The sequence below is a fragment of the Gadus chalcogrammus genome, chromosome 8, assembly GCF_026213295.1.
Source record: "Gadus chalcogrammus isolate NIFS_2021 chromosome 8, NIFS_Gcha_1.0, whole genome shotgun sequence".
NCBI lineage: Eukaryota > Metazoa > Chordata > Actinopteri > Gadiformes > Gadidae > Gadus > Gadus chalcogrammus.
Window position 1 is genome coordinate 11,081,152 of NC_079419.1, and position 15,703 is coordinate 11,096,854.

Consider the following 15,703-nt stretch of genomic DNA (forward strand, 5'->3'; position numbering starts at 1 on the left):
AAAACCCCTGATGTAAACCTTTGTGGATGACAGAGGGTTACATTAGGGGATACCTGATACAGCCCAGAGTCTAGACTCATTCAACAGTGTTTCCTATTTACAGAGCTTCTGAAGGTTAGCTCTAGTTAGCAGGGTAAGAGGTGGTGTGAGCTTCCTAGTAATAGACCAGAACATACCTGGGCTTTCACACCTGGGTCGTCACACCTACACCTAGGCCGTCAAACCTGGGACGTCACAGATGGGGCATCACACATGGGGGTCACACCTGCCGTTTACCTGCTGTGAGGGAGGGGCCTGTGTACCTGCCGTGGGGGAGGGGCCTGTGTACCTGCCGTGGGGGAGGGGCCTGTGTACCTGCCATGGGGAGGAGCCTGTGTAGGCGTGGCACGGCCTGGTCGCAGACTAGAGACTACAGTAACAACCTGTTACTGTGTCTGGAGTGTACCTATGTTTGGGTTTTTAATAATATGAAGTTTTATTTGGATAACATTGTTGTATTTTGTTATAATATGAAGTGTTAATGATGGTTTCTTCCTGTTTGTGTGGACAAACAGAAAGAGGCAGCCATGTTTGTCCTTATTTTTTTGATTCTAATGTGTTACGTTGACAATAAATGTGGTGCTGCCTTGATGTGCAGCCATCATGTGAAGTCCTGTTCTGTTATTATTACTTCGGGGCCACCACTACACGCACTGATATCAGCTGATATTTTTGAAGGGATTGTGTTCACTGAGTGCAAGAGGAGGTGGATTATCATTGGTGATGCAATTCTGAATGAACGAATGAACATTCTTCAATATTCAGACCAATAAAGGAAATGTAAATTCATAGCACTGTGGTATTGTTGGACATATTGTGTGGAGTCATTTCATGTCAACACTATTCAACAAAACACAAATGTACAAATGCATCTTCAGAGTTTTCAAATTGTACAGAGAAAATAGCATTGTGTCAAATAACAAATAACGTCTTGCAGTGGCTACACAGCAGACCTACACCCTTAGCGGCCTACACAGCAGACCTACACCCTAGGCCAGGGGTGCCCAACCTTTTTTGACCCAAGATCTACTTTTCAAGTAGCCAACCTCCCGAGATCTACCAGCAAACCTACCTTCAAGCCGGGGGGGGGGGGGGGGGGGGGGGGGGGGTAGAGAACAATTGTTGACGGGGGGGGGGGGGGGGGGGGGGGTTGTATCGTGAACCTACGGACTTCAATGGGGGTTTCATTCCGTCTGCGCACGGCACCTTCTCAACGATAATCAATAATCTTCCTCCCACTCAGGGTGAAAATGGTAGGTCTTAGCTTGTTTCCCCTCAGCCATGCCAACGTTTAGGAGTGTGTAACTACTGTTGACGGCTTTCAACTGCTGTTAACAGCACATGCGCTACCGCGCAAATTTAATTTCATTAAAAAAAAAAAAAAAAAATTTTTTTTTTTTTTTTTTTTTTTTTTTTATTCACCCCTTCGCGATCGACTTGGGATCTGTCGGCGATCTACTGGTAGACCGCGATCGACTGGTTGGGCACCCCTGCCCTAGGCCTACACCGTATAGCTACACAGTAGGCAGTATCAACTCTTATATCTACGTACTCCTTTTGATCTTAATGAGTAGATACTGCCTACTGTGTAGGGTAGACCAGGCCAGGCCTTCAACATTAGGGGTTTTCTGTGTAGGTCTACACAGAAAACCTTCACAGCCTATTCCAAAGGAGTAGATATAGGAGTAGATACTGCCTACGGAGTAGGTCTACGTTTTAGGACCACGGTGTAGGTCTGCGATGTAGTAGACCTACACAGTTAGACAGTAGGCAGTATCTACTTCTTTAGATCGAGCTGTGCAGGTCTTGATCTAAAGGAGTAGAGAGTCATTAAAGGTTGGGTATGGGATTTGCGAAACGCCAGCAGATTTTGAAAATACACAACTCGAATGGTCCTACCCCCTCTCCTTCAACGCTGACTCTGACTCCACCCATTCCAAGTACATGGACACGAAATCATGCACGAGCGCGAACACAGATGCGCGAGAGCGAGCCAGGCTAGCTAGGTTAGAGTTTAGGGTTGTCTTCTAGTGCTAGGTCCAAATGTGGATTAGCTAGTTAGCTAGCTCCAGTAGCTACCGCATGATAACAACAAACAGAATCTTGCTCTGGGTCACGAGCTTTGAGTACGTGCACGAAGGGTCACGCGCGGGGAGCGGGCAAGAGGGAAGGGGGAGTGCAGTACGACCGTATGATTGACGTACTTACTGTCCAATGCCGCTCGGTGGTTCTGGAAATCATTGGCTGGAGTTTTTCAAGCCCTGCCCGTTCCACAGATGATTGACTTGTTTAATTCTCAGTGGCTGTAAGTGGGTTATGATAACGGTTTCAAGTAATTTAGCAAAAATGGCCAAAAAAGAGAATTCCATACCCAACCTTTAAGTTTAAACGAACACGGTAACCGGTAATCTTCATGATGCTGTTTTCACTGACCAACGGTAACTCTGGATCAACCACTTATACCATTTAGCTCGAATATAACATTGAAACGCCTGAATAAGTACTTGTCAGAAAAACTGCATGTAATTATCCATATATAAATATATATATATATAAAGTAAGAAACTGTATATACCTGCCAAGAACTTCGTCCAACGGCTGAGACGTCGCGAGATCCTCCGAACAGCTGCTCGAGGGGTACGCTCGCGACAGGTTGTGGAGCGAAGTGCGCCGCCAACAGAACCACACACTCTCAATATGTACGATAATTTACCATTATTACATGCTGAATAATGAGTTACTCAATTATTCAAAGTAAATTCTCTCATCAGATTAGATATTTAAAGCATTAGGAAATTAATGTATTATCGTTCCTGGTCAAATTTTAATTACATTTTAGACGATTAAAAGTATGAACAATTACTGTACGCATTTTTTTATATTTTATTTAGTCCGACATCATTCATTATCACTACATTGATAAATATATGTCTCTCACTGGTCCCACACATGGGTCCCACACTGCTCTCCCACTGGTCCAACACTGCCCTCTAGTGGCCATAGGTATAAATGTCAAAGTTAATTTTTTGATTTCAGAATCCAGGTCATTCTAACCAAAACTGCTCAGTTGACTTGACTGACGACTGTTGTGTAATCTCACTGTCAGAAAAATGTATTCTACTTTGTTTAATTTATTTCCTTCAATATAATCCCTTTGAAGGAATGAATCTGATGGTTTCTGAGCTGAATCCGGTACTATGCATACAATTGCTTCACAGGACATCCTGGAGATCCTTGTTCGTACTAACATGTTAGTATGTCTGTTTACATGTCGGCCATATTGGGTTGGTGAAGACCATGCTGGTGTATCCCACACACACCGACGTACGTCTATGTTTAGGTCTGCTCTCTGCTGTATGACACCAGGAAGTTAGACAGACAAAGACGCATGTACAACAGATAAGAAATTAAAAATCAAATGTGAGTTAGAAGGTATTTTCAAAACATTGAAGGTGAATCTTCATCAACGACCCTGCAGACTACAGACATACAGACGACAGACTACAGACATACAGACTAGAGACAGAGAGACATACCGATTACCAACATAGCGACATACAATACGATACGATAATACTTTATTGTCAGAGCAGGTCTGAAATTTGTCTTGCATCCCAAGCAGCTCTATTTACAAACATCCCAGACAAGACATCAGGCCAGGACATCAAAAACAGGACATCAAGACAGGACCCACAATTAAAATTTAAATACATACATTCATCTTGACATTACAGCAACAGACGACAACATTTAAGGCCCATCAGCCGGCATTCGGTCTGGGATTTAGTGCCTGGTTCAGTTCTTGGGTTAACTGGTGAACAAAAGAGTGCTTCAGTCTAACTAGTATTATATTATAAATTGATTTGCTGTCTCTGTACGACAATCCTCTGTGTAGAACGTAAAAGCATAGTTGAACTCACACAACCCTGGGGGGACCCAACATTGGTGGTAATGGCAGATTAAAGGGTTTTGTTTACCTTTACAAACTGTAGAAATTAAGCATACCAATGTATCAGGTATTGGTTCAGTTCCTGCTGGTCAATTTTTGCCACCAGAATGTCTGCTTGCATGGTATTGAAGACTGATGAAAAATCTGAAAAGAGGGCTCTTGCATAGGTCTTGGGTTCGTCTAAAATGTTTCGGAATAATATGGACTAAAGAGGCAACAGCGTCTTCGGTGCCACGTTTGTTGTCTGAGCAGAACAGAATTCTTAAAGATTTCATAATTACTGAGGTAAGGGCTATGGGTCTGAAATCCTTATGTTCCTTTGACATACAGACTACAGACAGAGAGACATACAGACTACAGACTGCAAACATAGAGACATAGAGACTCCTCCTAACCAAGTCCTCTACCTTACATCTTTAACACGTCTCCTAGTTCAGGTTCAAATATCTGTCTGCCCATGGTGAAGTGTGTCCATGAGAAGAGACGTCTGGGATCATCTAACCCTGGGATCAGAAGACCAGAGCATCCTCTCAGGACCCAACAGACCATCAATGTCCGTGGGACGCCCACTTACTGCTGGTCCCACCATGAACCCCAGGGACCCCCCCCCCCCGCCAGAGGGCTGTGGGGGGTCAGGGGACATCTAACCCTGAGTCCTCCTATCGTATCTTCCTCTCCAGAGCCGTGGGAGGGCGGCTGGAGGCCTTCTCAGGAAGGACCAGCTTCAACTTCCTCTTGGGGGAGGAGCCTCTGTCTTCTGACAGGTACTCCTGCTGCAGCAGGGCCTGAGACCCGGCGGTGGCCACGCCCCTTGGAGATGAAACCACGCCCCCTGGCGAGGACACCACACCCTCTTCTGCACCCTCAACTGGTACCGAGGTCACACTCCCTTCGGCACCCCCTGCAGCCGTCAGGGCCCCTCGGCGAGCCCCGCCTGCGGAGTGGCTGGCCACTACTGGGCCTCCAGCCACCAACCAATGGGGCCCTGGGGGGTCTCCATCTCCCCCTCCAGCCTCTCCCGGAGGCCCTGCTCCACCACGCCCAGCCACAGACCCCTGGGCCGGGGGGTCCTGCCCAGCCTGGAGGCCTGGGCCCTGGGGTGGGTCAGCGGGGGGTCTGGGGGCCGGAGGGAGGCTCTCAGCGGGGGGTCTGGGGGCCGGAGGGAGGCTCTCAGCGGGGGGTCCGGGGGCCAGAGGGAGGCTCTCAGCAGGGGGTCCGGGGGCCGGAGGGAGGCTCTCAGCGGGGGGTCTGGGGGCCGGAGGGAGGCTCTCAGCGAGGGGTCTGGGGGCCAGAGGGAGGCTCTCAGCGGGGGGTCTGGGGGCCAGAGGGAGGCTCTCAGCGGGGGGTCTGGGGGCCAGAGGGAGGCTCTCAGGAGGCGGCTGAGGTGGGGACAGAGGCTGGGTGCTGGGCGCTGGGACTGAAGGCGGCCCGGTGTAGAGGGAGGGGGTGCTGGCGGCCCGGCCCAGCAGAGGTCGGCTCCGTCCAGGGCTGGCTAGCAGGGAAGCGGCCGAAGCGCTATGACGTAAGCCTCTGTGGAGAGCCAGGCCCTGGGCGCCGGCAGGAGCGGCCCTGTAGGGGGTCAGACCACGGAGACCCGGGGACGCTACGTGAGCAGCCAGGCTACTGTTGGCGTGACGGTGTAGCAGGGTGGGGGCCGGGGGCAGGTGGGCGCGCAGGGAGGGGCGTGCTGCAGGGCGGGCTGCGCTGGGGGTCAGAGAGACGCTGGCCGGGGCGGGGGGAGGACATGGAGGCGGGCCCAGCTGCAGGTCTTGTCCCAGTTCATTGGAGGGTGTCAGGCCCTCAGGAGCTCTGCTGGCTTCTGATTGGTCCGTGGTCCCAACAGAATCCTTTTGGTCTAGTTCTGAGCTTTGTTGGGAGGGTTTCTCTTCAGAGGAGGTCTTGTTCTCCTCCACTACCTTCTTGTTTTTGGAGATCTTTGTTTCATTCTTCTTTTCTTTGCGGCCTCCTCCTTGATCTCCATCTCCCTCCGATGCATTCTCCTTCCTCCCCTCTGGGCCCCGGCCCTCCCCCCTGGAGCTCCTCTTCTCCGAGGACTTCCCGGGGTGGACTTTGTTCCTCCGGACCGGACTCAGGTTGAGGTTGACCTTCAGCAGCCTGCTGGAATGACCTCTGGTCCTCTGCCGTCCCTCTCTCTTCCCTCCCTCGCCTCTCTTCCTCGTCTTGTCCCCAGACCTCCTGGGCTCCAGGGGTCTTTCGAGGTAGAAGGTAACGTTCCTCCTCCCTCTCCTGTCTCTGGGGCTGAGGTCCCTGGCCCCCCGGGCCCTGGGGCGGGACTTGGGCAGGGCCGGGCGCTCTGAGGGGCCCAGAGAGAGCCCCTCCTGGCTGCTGCTCACATCGTCTGCTCTGGCCCCAGATGTTTGATTGCAGTGGTCACAGATTAGCCTGGACAGAAAACCTCTGGCCTGAGGGGCTGGGCCAGACCTGTAGTGGTCTCCTGACCCCTCAGACCTGTAGTGGTCTCCTGGCCCCTCAGACCTGTAGTGGTCTGGGTCTCCTGGCCCCTCAGACCTGTAGTGGTCTCCTGACCCCCCAGACCTGTAGTGGTCTCCTGACCCCCCAGACCTGTAGTGGTCTCCTGACCCCTCAGACTTGTAGTGGTCTCCTGACCCCCCAGACCTGTAGTGGTCTGGGTCTCCTGGCCCCTCAGACCTGTAGTGGTCTCCTGGCCCCTCAGACTTGTAGTGGTCTCCTGACTCCTCAGACCTGTAGTGGATTGAGCCTCGTCCTGACAGGTCTCCATGGGTCCTGGACTGAACCAGGCCCTTTCCCGTGGGGTGGGGTCTCAGGATGCCCCGGGGGGCTCTGTCTCTGGGGGGGGGGTGACCGGGGCCGCCGTTGGCCACCACGTTGGGGATCAGCGCCCTCCTGTGGGGCGGCATCCCGGACCTCCCCCCCACGCCTCCCTGCTCGCTCCTCGTCTGGTTCCCCCCCTCCCCGAGGCCCCCACCCCGGGGTTCATGGGCCCCCAGACCCCCAGTCCGGGTCCCCGGACCCCCAGCCCAGGGGTCCCCGGCCCCCTGACCCCCAGCCCGGGGGTCCCCGGCCCCCGGCCCCGCCCCTCTGCAGTGAGGACACTTCAGATGTCCGCCGCCGCCCACGGCTCTCGATGGGTCCAGAGCGCCCGGCCCGCCGTCCCAGGGCGGCCTGCGGTCTCCTGGAGGGGCCAGCTCCCTCCGCCTCCCCCAGGCGCTGGAGTCCTGCTCCTCCGCTCTCCCTCCCTCCGCCTCCTGCTCCTTCTCTCGCTCCTTCCTCGCCTTCTTCTCTCTCCTCCTCCGGGACACTCGCTGGTAGATCAAAACCACCATCAGGGTCAGTACCACACCGCCTGGATCGGGACACAGGGACCACATACCAGGGGGTGAGATCCCCAACTGTACCCTGGTCCATAAGACCCCCATGGTCCATAAACAGATCCACATGGTCCACAGATCCACATGGTCCACAGATCCACATGGTCCTGTTACAGATCCACATGGTCCACAGATCCAGATGCCGGGCCGTGGCCACGTGGGGACCAGGGGGGGCCACGGCCACCATTGGTCACAGGATGGCCACCCAGCTGCCCCCCCCAGTTCTGAGAAAGAAATCCTGAACAGAAACGGTCTAAAGAAAGCTTATTATTTTAAGTCCTATATTTTCATATTTTAAATAAATACTGCACTTGAAATGCCACGGTTTACCTAAATAAATCATTGCCTAAAAGGACAATTACATGTCTTTCGGTCAATTGCACTAAAAACATCCCCGTGTCATGTTAAGGTCCCGAACCCCCTCACATAATCATGACACATCGCACAACAACTAAGCACCAATTCCAATAACGGTAACAATAATGTGATTATCACTAAGACATTAGCGTGCATAAGAAAGTTGATTTAATCCATTGCTTATGGCCTGATGGGCCCCGGGAAAACCCCCGCTCTGAGTGACGCGGTGCGTGAGTTTAAAATATACGTTTTTGATAATCAAGTGCCACCCCAAATAAAAGACTGGCCCCCCCAGAAATAAGGTCCTGGCTACGCCCCTGTCCACATCGTCAAAAGATCACAGATCCTTGTTTTTATTCTGAAAGCGTTGACACAACAATGAGTTCCCAGTAACACAGACCGGCACGACCGATTAGTCAGTTAACAAGTCAGTAAAGAAGTTACTTAACAAGTCAGTTAATTTGTCACTTCACCAATCAGAAAATAAGTCATTTAACAATTCAGTAAATTAGCTCATAACAAGTCAGTAAATAAGTCCTTTAACTAGTCAGTTAATAAGCTGCTTAACCAATGAGGGAATAAGTAATTTAACCAGTCAGTAAATAAGTCACTTAACCAATGAGTTTATAAGTCCTTTGAGAAGTCAGTAAATAAGTTGCTTAGCCAATGAGTGAATAAGTTCTTTAACCAGTCCGTAAATAAGCTGCTTAAGCAATGAGTTAATAACTATTTTAACCAGTCAGTAAATAACTCACTTAACAAGTGCGGGACTAAGTCTTTCAACCAGTCAGTAAATAAGTGAACCAGTGAGAGACTAAGTATTTTAACTAGTCAGTAAATAAGTGAACCAGTGAGTGACTAAGTCCTTTAACTAGTCAGTAAATAAGTTAAGCAGTGAGCGACAAAGTCCTTTAACCAGTCAGTAAATAAGTTAAGCAGTGAGCGACAAAGTCCTTTAACCAGTCAGTAAATAAGTGACCCAGTGAATGACTAAGTCCTTTAACCAGTCAGTAAATAAGTTAAGCAGTGAGCGACAAAGTCCTTTAACCAGTCAGTAAACAGGTCTGAGGTCCTCACCGGTGAAGCAGACAGGGGCGGCGATGGCCAGGTCCCGGGTGTAGACCCCGGGCGACTCGCCAGACCGCGTAGCCGCCTTCACCGTGATGTTGCCGTCGTATGGGACAGAGTCTGCCCTGGAGGGCCCCATCACCATGGTAACGGAGAGGTCCTGCGGGCCAACATCCTGCTACTGTGGCAGAATGTCTGAGGAGCTTCGCGGACTAACACAGCTCACTTCCAGTGGTAGGAGGCAAAGGACGCTTCTGACATCGTGGACAGCGGACAAAAAGCTGAAGGCTGGGATTCAGCGCTCCTCCAACGAACTGAACCGCTCTCCACCTGAGCGCTGCATGTTGACCAGAGAGCAGATCCCCCCCCGGAGGGGCTGATCCAACACTTCACCAGAAGGTCTCCCCAGGCTCTGATGGTCTGGTACGGCACTACCTCCTGGACTAACTGGTCTCGGTCCAACTCCAGTCTGTTGTGAGTACAGTTGTGACCTGTGGTGGAGCCAGCGCCCCCCGGGACAGATGAGGTGGTACGGTCCAGCCCGCCTCACTCCAGGAAGGGAAACAGTGCTCCAGAGACGATATCCCAGGATATTCCCCCTTCCCCCTTCCGCCTCCGAGAGACCAAGTCAGGAAACCATGGAGTCCACTAAACACCCTGTGAGTGAGTGTGTGTGTGTGTGTGTGTGTGTGTGTGTGTGTGTGTGTGTGTGTGTGTGTGTGTGTGTGTGTGTGTGTGTGTGTGTGTGTGTGTGTGTGTGTGTGTGTGTGTGTGTGTGTGTGTGAGTGAGTGTGTGTGTAAGTGTGAGGTAGGGTTACCTGGGTCTCGTGTGGAGCATGCTCAGTGCAGCCTCCTGTTACCTGAGAGACCAGCTGTCGGGCAGGAGTCACTGGGAGTAGGACTGGTACTAACCCTAGTCCTACGAACCCTGCTAACCCTAGTCCCAACCCCACTAACCCTAGTCCTGCTAACCCTAGTCATACCAACCCTAGTGCTACTAATCAAAAACGAATAAAGGAACAATACTGTAACGACAAATGTTTTAATACTTTGATTCAAGGCCTTCAAAGATTCACACTCTTCTGATGTGACTAGAGTCAATAACTCAGGGACACTTGGCCTTTGACCTTTGACATCCTCGGAGGGTCACATGGTCAGCACAGTCTTGCCGCAGGCACCCGGGCCCTCCATGAGGTCCTGGTGGGCCTGGGCGGCCATCTTGAGAGGGTAACAGCGGCCCACCGATGGGCGAAGCCAGCCCTCCTCCATCCCTGTGGACAGAGCGGCCATGCACTCCTCCCGCTCCTCCTGGGGGAGGGAGGAGGGAGCAGGGCATGATACTGACTGAGAGGTCACTGAGAGGCCCCCCTCCCTATTGGCTGAGGCTCAGGTCCATCATGGAGTGAACACTGTGACCTCACAACGAGTAAACACAGGAAACGCAAAGCCTACCACACACTATTTAACTGCTGTTGGATTTTTCTACATTCATAATGTATTGTGAATTTTCGTTTATGGCCCACTAATTATTATTTATATTAATTATATATGTAAGGGATAATGTAAAGAACGCCGGTCATTATCGGGAAATAATAGCCAAAAGGACATGAAGGGGCTTATAATGACTGGCGACGTTCTATACATCATCCCGTTTATTACAAAATATTTCACACGGTGTGTCTTTTTACAATTTATTTGTTACCAGCATTCGTAGTGTTGACCAGCAGAGAAATAGTCTGCCAAAGACGTTGACATCTTTTTTTTTTAATAAAATATAATTCACCGCCGGAAGTTGTGAAGGGCCCATGCAAGTGAACGGAGTGTTCCACAGCATTGAAAAGACCCGTGAATTAACCTGGAATAATGTTCCATCTAACGTTAGCTCGGTACAATTAGTTAGGTACCGTTAACGTTAGCTGGATGCCGTTAACGTTAGCTAGGTACCCTTAACTTTAGCCAAGTACAGTTAGCTGGAAATCGTTAACGTTAGCTGGGAACCATTTACCTTAGCTGGGTACCGTTAGCGTTAGCTAGGTACCTTTATTTGGGTACCATTAACATTAGCTATGTTACGTTAGCTAGGTGCCGTTACCTGGGTACCGTTTGCTGGGTACTGTTAACGGGAGCTGGGTACTGTTTGCTGGGTACCGTTAACTTTAGCTAGGTACCGTTAGCTGCGTACCGTTAGCTGGGTACCTTTAACGTCAGTGTACTCTTTGAATAATAAAACCGGAAACATTACTTCAAAAAACAAGATGCAAGACAAGTTTGATGACGAGTAAATGTCAGCTAACGTTACGTTGGCTAGGGAGAGGATCAGGCTACTAAAGGGTAACGCTACGTAAGTCGTTAGCTAGGAGGGGATCAGGCTAGTAAAGGGTAACTACGTTAGCAGTTAGCTAGGGAGTGGATCAGACTAGCAAAGGGGTGCTCACAGGTGTAGCAGAGGCGAGAGCCACTCCCAGGATGGAGCTCTCCTTGGCCATGGTGTCTCTGGGGTTGATCTCTACGGAACCTCTGCTGCCCACTACCTGCAGGAGGAGGAAGTACACAACCACCATTCTCATGAGGACTGAGGTAAGATAACTGCTGTGCTTAGAGAATCTGGCTGCCTCTACACTAGGCTACACCACTATGAGACTAACCCTAAACTAGGCTACGTCACTATGAGACTGATCCTACACTAGGCTACGTCACTATGAGACCGCACCTATATTAGGATACGTCACTATGAGACGGCTACACCTACACTAGGCTACGTTACTATGAGAGCACACCTACACTAGGCTTCGTCACTAGGGGACCGAACCTACACTAGGCTACCTCACTATGAGACTGCACCTACACTAGGCTACGTCACTTTGAGACATGGTTATCATGGTGATGGTTTGTGGGACGGCAGCACCTCTTTTCCTCTGGTGAGGACGCTCCAATGTACCCTACGCTGAAGAAGTCACTGAGGCTCCTTTCCTCTGGTGAAGGACACTCCAGTATACCCTAAACTGAAGGAAGCACTGCGGCTCTGGTATAGAACCTGTTCTGTACATGGTCCTTGTCAACTAAACCAACAAACTAAAGGACTATTTGACCACAGCCTAGAAATACTAAGGAGAACTATTAGCCACTGCCCCCTACATGCAGGCGAAGGTACTACACTCTCAGGAGAAATATTAATTAATACAGAGTAAAAATATCATAGGATAAATATCATAGAATACATATCATAGCATAAATATTGATAATGAATATTGACTTCATGAAGAAAATAAACAGTTGTATAAATATTATAGTAGAAGAAATAAGTGTTAATATTATAGTATAAATAAAGTAGAGTAAAGACAGAGTATACTGAGTATCAATCCTGATTATAAATACTCAGTATAATGAGTATAAATACTGAGTTTAAATGCTATAAATACTGAGTACAATGAATAGAATACTGAGTAGAAATGCTTTAAATACTGAGTGTAATGAGTAGAATAGAGATTCTAAATACTGAGTATAATAACACCAGTAATATCTATAATCCTGGAACAGGAGGGGTACAGAGTATCAGGAGGGGGTGGAGCCTCACAGCGACTCGTCCTCCCTGCCTCAGCATCTGGAGGTCGGCCCCGAGGTTCAGGTTGGCCAGCATCTCCAGGACCACGTCCACGCCCGCACCCCCCGTAGCCTCCTGGTATAATATATACATTATATACATTATATACTGTACAGCATCTCCAGGACCACGTCCACGCCCACCCCGCGCGTAGCCTGCTATATATCATATTTACATTAATAGATATAATATAGTGTGTGTGTGTGTGTGTGTGTGTGTGTGTGTGTGTGTGTGTGTGTGTGTGTGTGTGTGTGTGTGTGTGTGTGTGTGTGTACCAGGATCTTGCGTGTGTAGTCCTCCTCCCGGTGGTTGAAGACCTGGTGGGCTCCCTGCTGGAGGACCAGGTCCAGACCGCCCCGGGTCCCAGCGGTCCCCAGGACCCGGAGGCCCAGGGCCCGGCCCAGCTGCACCGCCGCTACACCCACCTGGAGACACAACATGTTATATATATATACACAACATGTTAGAGAGAGAGAGAGAGAGAGAGAGAGAGAGAGAGAGAGAGAGAGAGAGAGAGAGAGAGAGAGAGAGAGAGAGAGAGAGAGAGAGAGAGAGAGAGAGAGAGAGAGAGAGAGAGAGAGAGAGATATTCGGTGTCACTCACCCCTCCACTGGCTCCATGGATCAGAACAGTTTCTCCGGCTTTAGCATGAGCTCTGTAACACACACACACACACTGTAGTACTGCAGTAGTCCTGAGGTAGTACTACTGTAGTACTACGGCAGTAGTGCTTCAGTAGTACCTGGTGACGAGGGCCCGGTGGGCGGTGCAGTAGGGGACCCCCAGCGCGGCCCCCTGCTCGGGGCTCAGCCCAGCAGGCAGTCTGAACACGCTGGCCTCCTCCGCCACGCACAGCTCAGCGTAGCCCCCGGAGTGAGTGGCCGTGGTGAACACACGCTCCCCTGCCTGCACACACACACACACACACACACGCACACGCACACACACATGACTACACACACCTAGTGTTGTCCTACATATCTGTTGACCGTATAGCGAGACCTTTCGTACCTTGAACGATGTCACTTCCTCCCCTACTTCCTGTACCTCTCCGGACACGTCCGACCCGGGGGTATAGGGCAGGGGGGGGCGGCGGGCGTAGGTCCCGGCGCGGATATAGGTCTCCACCGGGTTGACCCCGCACGCACGCACACGGATCAGAACCTGGCAACACACGGGTTAGAACCCGGCAACACACGGGTCAGAACCTGGCAACACACGGGTCAGAATCCGGCAAAACACGGGTCAGAACCTGGCAACACACGGGTCAGAACCCGGCAACACACGGGTCAGAACCTGGCAACACACGGGTCAGAACCCGGCAACACACTGGTCAGAACCTGGCAACACACGGGTCAGAACCCGGCAACACACGGGTCAGAACCTGGGAACGCACAGGTCAGAACCTGGCAACCCAGTGTGCAGTGTCTCCCGTCAGGACAGCAGGGAGGTTGCAGCTCATCCATGTGCCCTGGAGGGGGTTGGGGGGGGTCTCTGACGGGAGGGGGATCTCTGACCTGGAGGGGGGTCTCTGACCTGGAGGTCTCTGACAGGAGGGGGATCTCTGACCTGGTGGGGCATCTCTGACAGGAGGGTGGTCTCTGACATGGAGGTCTCTGACCTGGAGGGGCGTCTCTGACAGGAGGGGGGTCTCTGACCTGGAGGTCTCTGACCTGGAGGGGCGTCTCTGACAGGAGGGGCGTCTCTGACAGGAGGGGGGTCTCTGACCTGGAGGGGGGTCTCTGACTAGTAACTTCTAGCTTTTATCTACCACATATCTAAAACTAACTTCTAGAATCTATCTACAACATATCTAGAACTTACACAACCACATTTGAGGTCAGCCTCAACAGTTGAGTTTCGATTGTTTGTGTTCAGTGGTATGTACATTGTTTTACCTTCATATATAGTCTCTTAATCATGTTCCTTCAATGCTTTACAATAGTTTTTGGGCGTTGCTATATAAACAAAGTAAGTCATTTTTGTAAGTATTTTACTCAATGTTGGGGTCGATAATATTCTGGAGTACAACTCAGCGGGGGTTAATGTCCCTGTGGGGCATCACCAGGCAGGCGGACGGCTCACCTGCCGTCTCCCGGGGGTCGGGACCGGGACATCGGACAGCAGCCTGAGGACCTCCGGCCCTCCAAACTCCGAGACGCAGACAGCTTTCATAACCCGGCAGCTCTTCATGGTGTTAATACTGAATATATTCAGCATAAAGTAGTTTAATATATGGGGTTGGTCTCCGTGTGCACTCCGACCTTTTCTCTACTCCCCCGTTCCCGATGTGCTTAAACGAGAGGGGTTCTAACGTCCACACTTTAATTTCATATTATTATTATTATTATTATTATTATTAATAAGCAATACTCTATTATTGGGAGCTTTACCTTTGCGGCTTGATTTAAAACGACGCTTTGAACTGTTCAATTGAAAGTGTAGTTATACCTGCATTATTTACCATACTTTGAGAACCCCCTCCCCTAAGCAGTGGTTTAGTCCAGGTGTCTGAGTTGTGTTCAGGACCGCTCCGTGTTTACACTAGTTGCTATTATTACATTACATAAATGTTGAATGGAAATTAATGCCACTCTTCACGTGAATATAGGGCATAAAAATAGTTTGGGGACACACACGGTTGAAACTCATTAAAATGCATTTAACGTTAATGTTTTTTGTATTGCACTTTGTTTTTTCACCTGATTGTCTTTACGAAATGTATTTTATACCGAAGATATTAAGGTGATATATACTGCAGTACCTTCTTACATACTGCAGTACTACCTCTTAATGTACTGCAGTACCGCTTAATGTACTGCAGTACCTTCTAATGTACTGCAGTAGGCTACTGCCTCCTTATATACAGCAGTACTACCTCCTAATATACTGCAATACTACCTCTTAATGTATGGCAGTACCACATAATGTACTGCAGTATTGCCTTAATGTACTGCAGTACCTCTTAATTTACTGCTGTACTAACTCTTAATGTACCACAGTACTACCTCTTAATGTACCGCACTACTACCTCTTAATGTACCGCAGTACTACCTCTTAATGTACCGCAGTAATACCTCTTCATGTACCGCAGTACTACCTCCTAATGTACTGCAGTACTACCTCCTAATGTACTGCAGTACTACCTCCTAATGTACCGCAGTACTACCTCTGTACTGCAGTACTACCTCTTAAGGAACCGCAGTACTACCTCTTAATGTACCGCAGTACTACCTCTTAATGTACCGCAGTACTACCTCTTGATGTACTGCAGTACTACCTCCTAATGTACTGCAGTACCTCTTAATGTACTGCAGT

General features: G+C 50.1%; 2 protein-coding genes across 3 annotated transcripts in view; both read right to left on the reverse strand.

Annotated features, from left to right (window-relative positions):
* Nucleotides 1-9,803: 9,803 nt before the first annotated feature.
* cryz (crystallin, zeta (quinone reductase)) lies at nucleotides 9,804-14,757 on the reverse strand. The gene is made up of 8 exons (XM_056597716.1): nucleotides 14,471-14,757; nucleotides 13,397-13,549; nucleotides 13,128-13,291; nucleotides 12,989-13,040; nucleotides 12,661-12,810; nucleotides 12,359-12,460; nucleotides 11,220-11,315; nucleotides 9,804-10,092 (listed from the first exon to the last, which is right to left on the reverse strand). The coding sequence occupies exons 1-8, from the start codon at nucleotides 14,603-14,605 to the stop codon at nucleotides 9,931-9,933; spliced, it is 1,014 nt and encodes a 337-aa protein (XP_056453691.1). The 5' UTR covers nucleotides 14,606-14,757; the 3' UTR covers nucleotides 9,804-9,930.
* A 916-nt stretch (nucleotides 14,758-15,673) lies between these two features.
* Nucleotides 15,674-15,703, reverse strand: part of LOC130388065 (acyl-coenzyme A thioesterase 11-like) — a 16,657-nt gene continuing 16,627 nt past the window's right edge. Inside the window, exon 17 of one of the 2 annotated variants that reach the window (XM_056597390.1) lies at nucleotides 15,674-15,703. This exon is cut by the window's right edge and continues 1,179 nt beyond it. The gene's annotated coding sequence lies outside the window, so the exon portion shown is untranslated. The other variant, XM_056597391.1, reaches the window with a different exon arrangement.

Excerpts from the sequence above, each read along its gene's own strand:
- cryz (XM_056597716.1), bottom strand. The coding sequence starts at position 14,605 with ATGCTGAATATATTCAGTATTAACACCATGAAGAGCTGCCGGGTTATG. Across the intron at positions 13,041-13,127 it reads CACCGGGCCCTCGTCACCAG|AGCTCATGCTAAAGCCGGAG; the intron begins GTACTACTGAAG and ends TGTGTGTTACAG. Across the intron at positions 12,811-12,988 it reads TCCATGGAGCCAGTGGAGGG|GTGGGTGTAGCGGCGGTGCA; the intron begins GTGAGTGACACC and ends TTGTGTCTCCAG.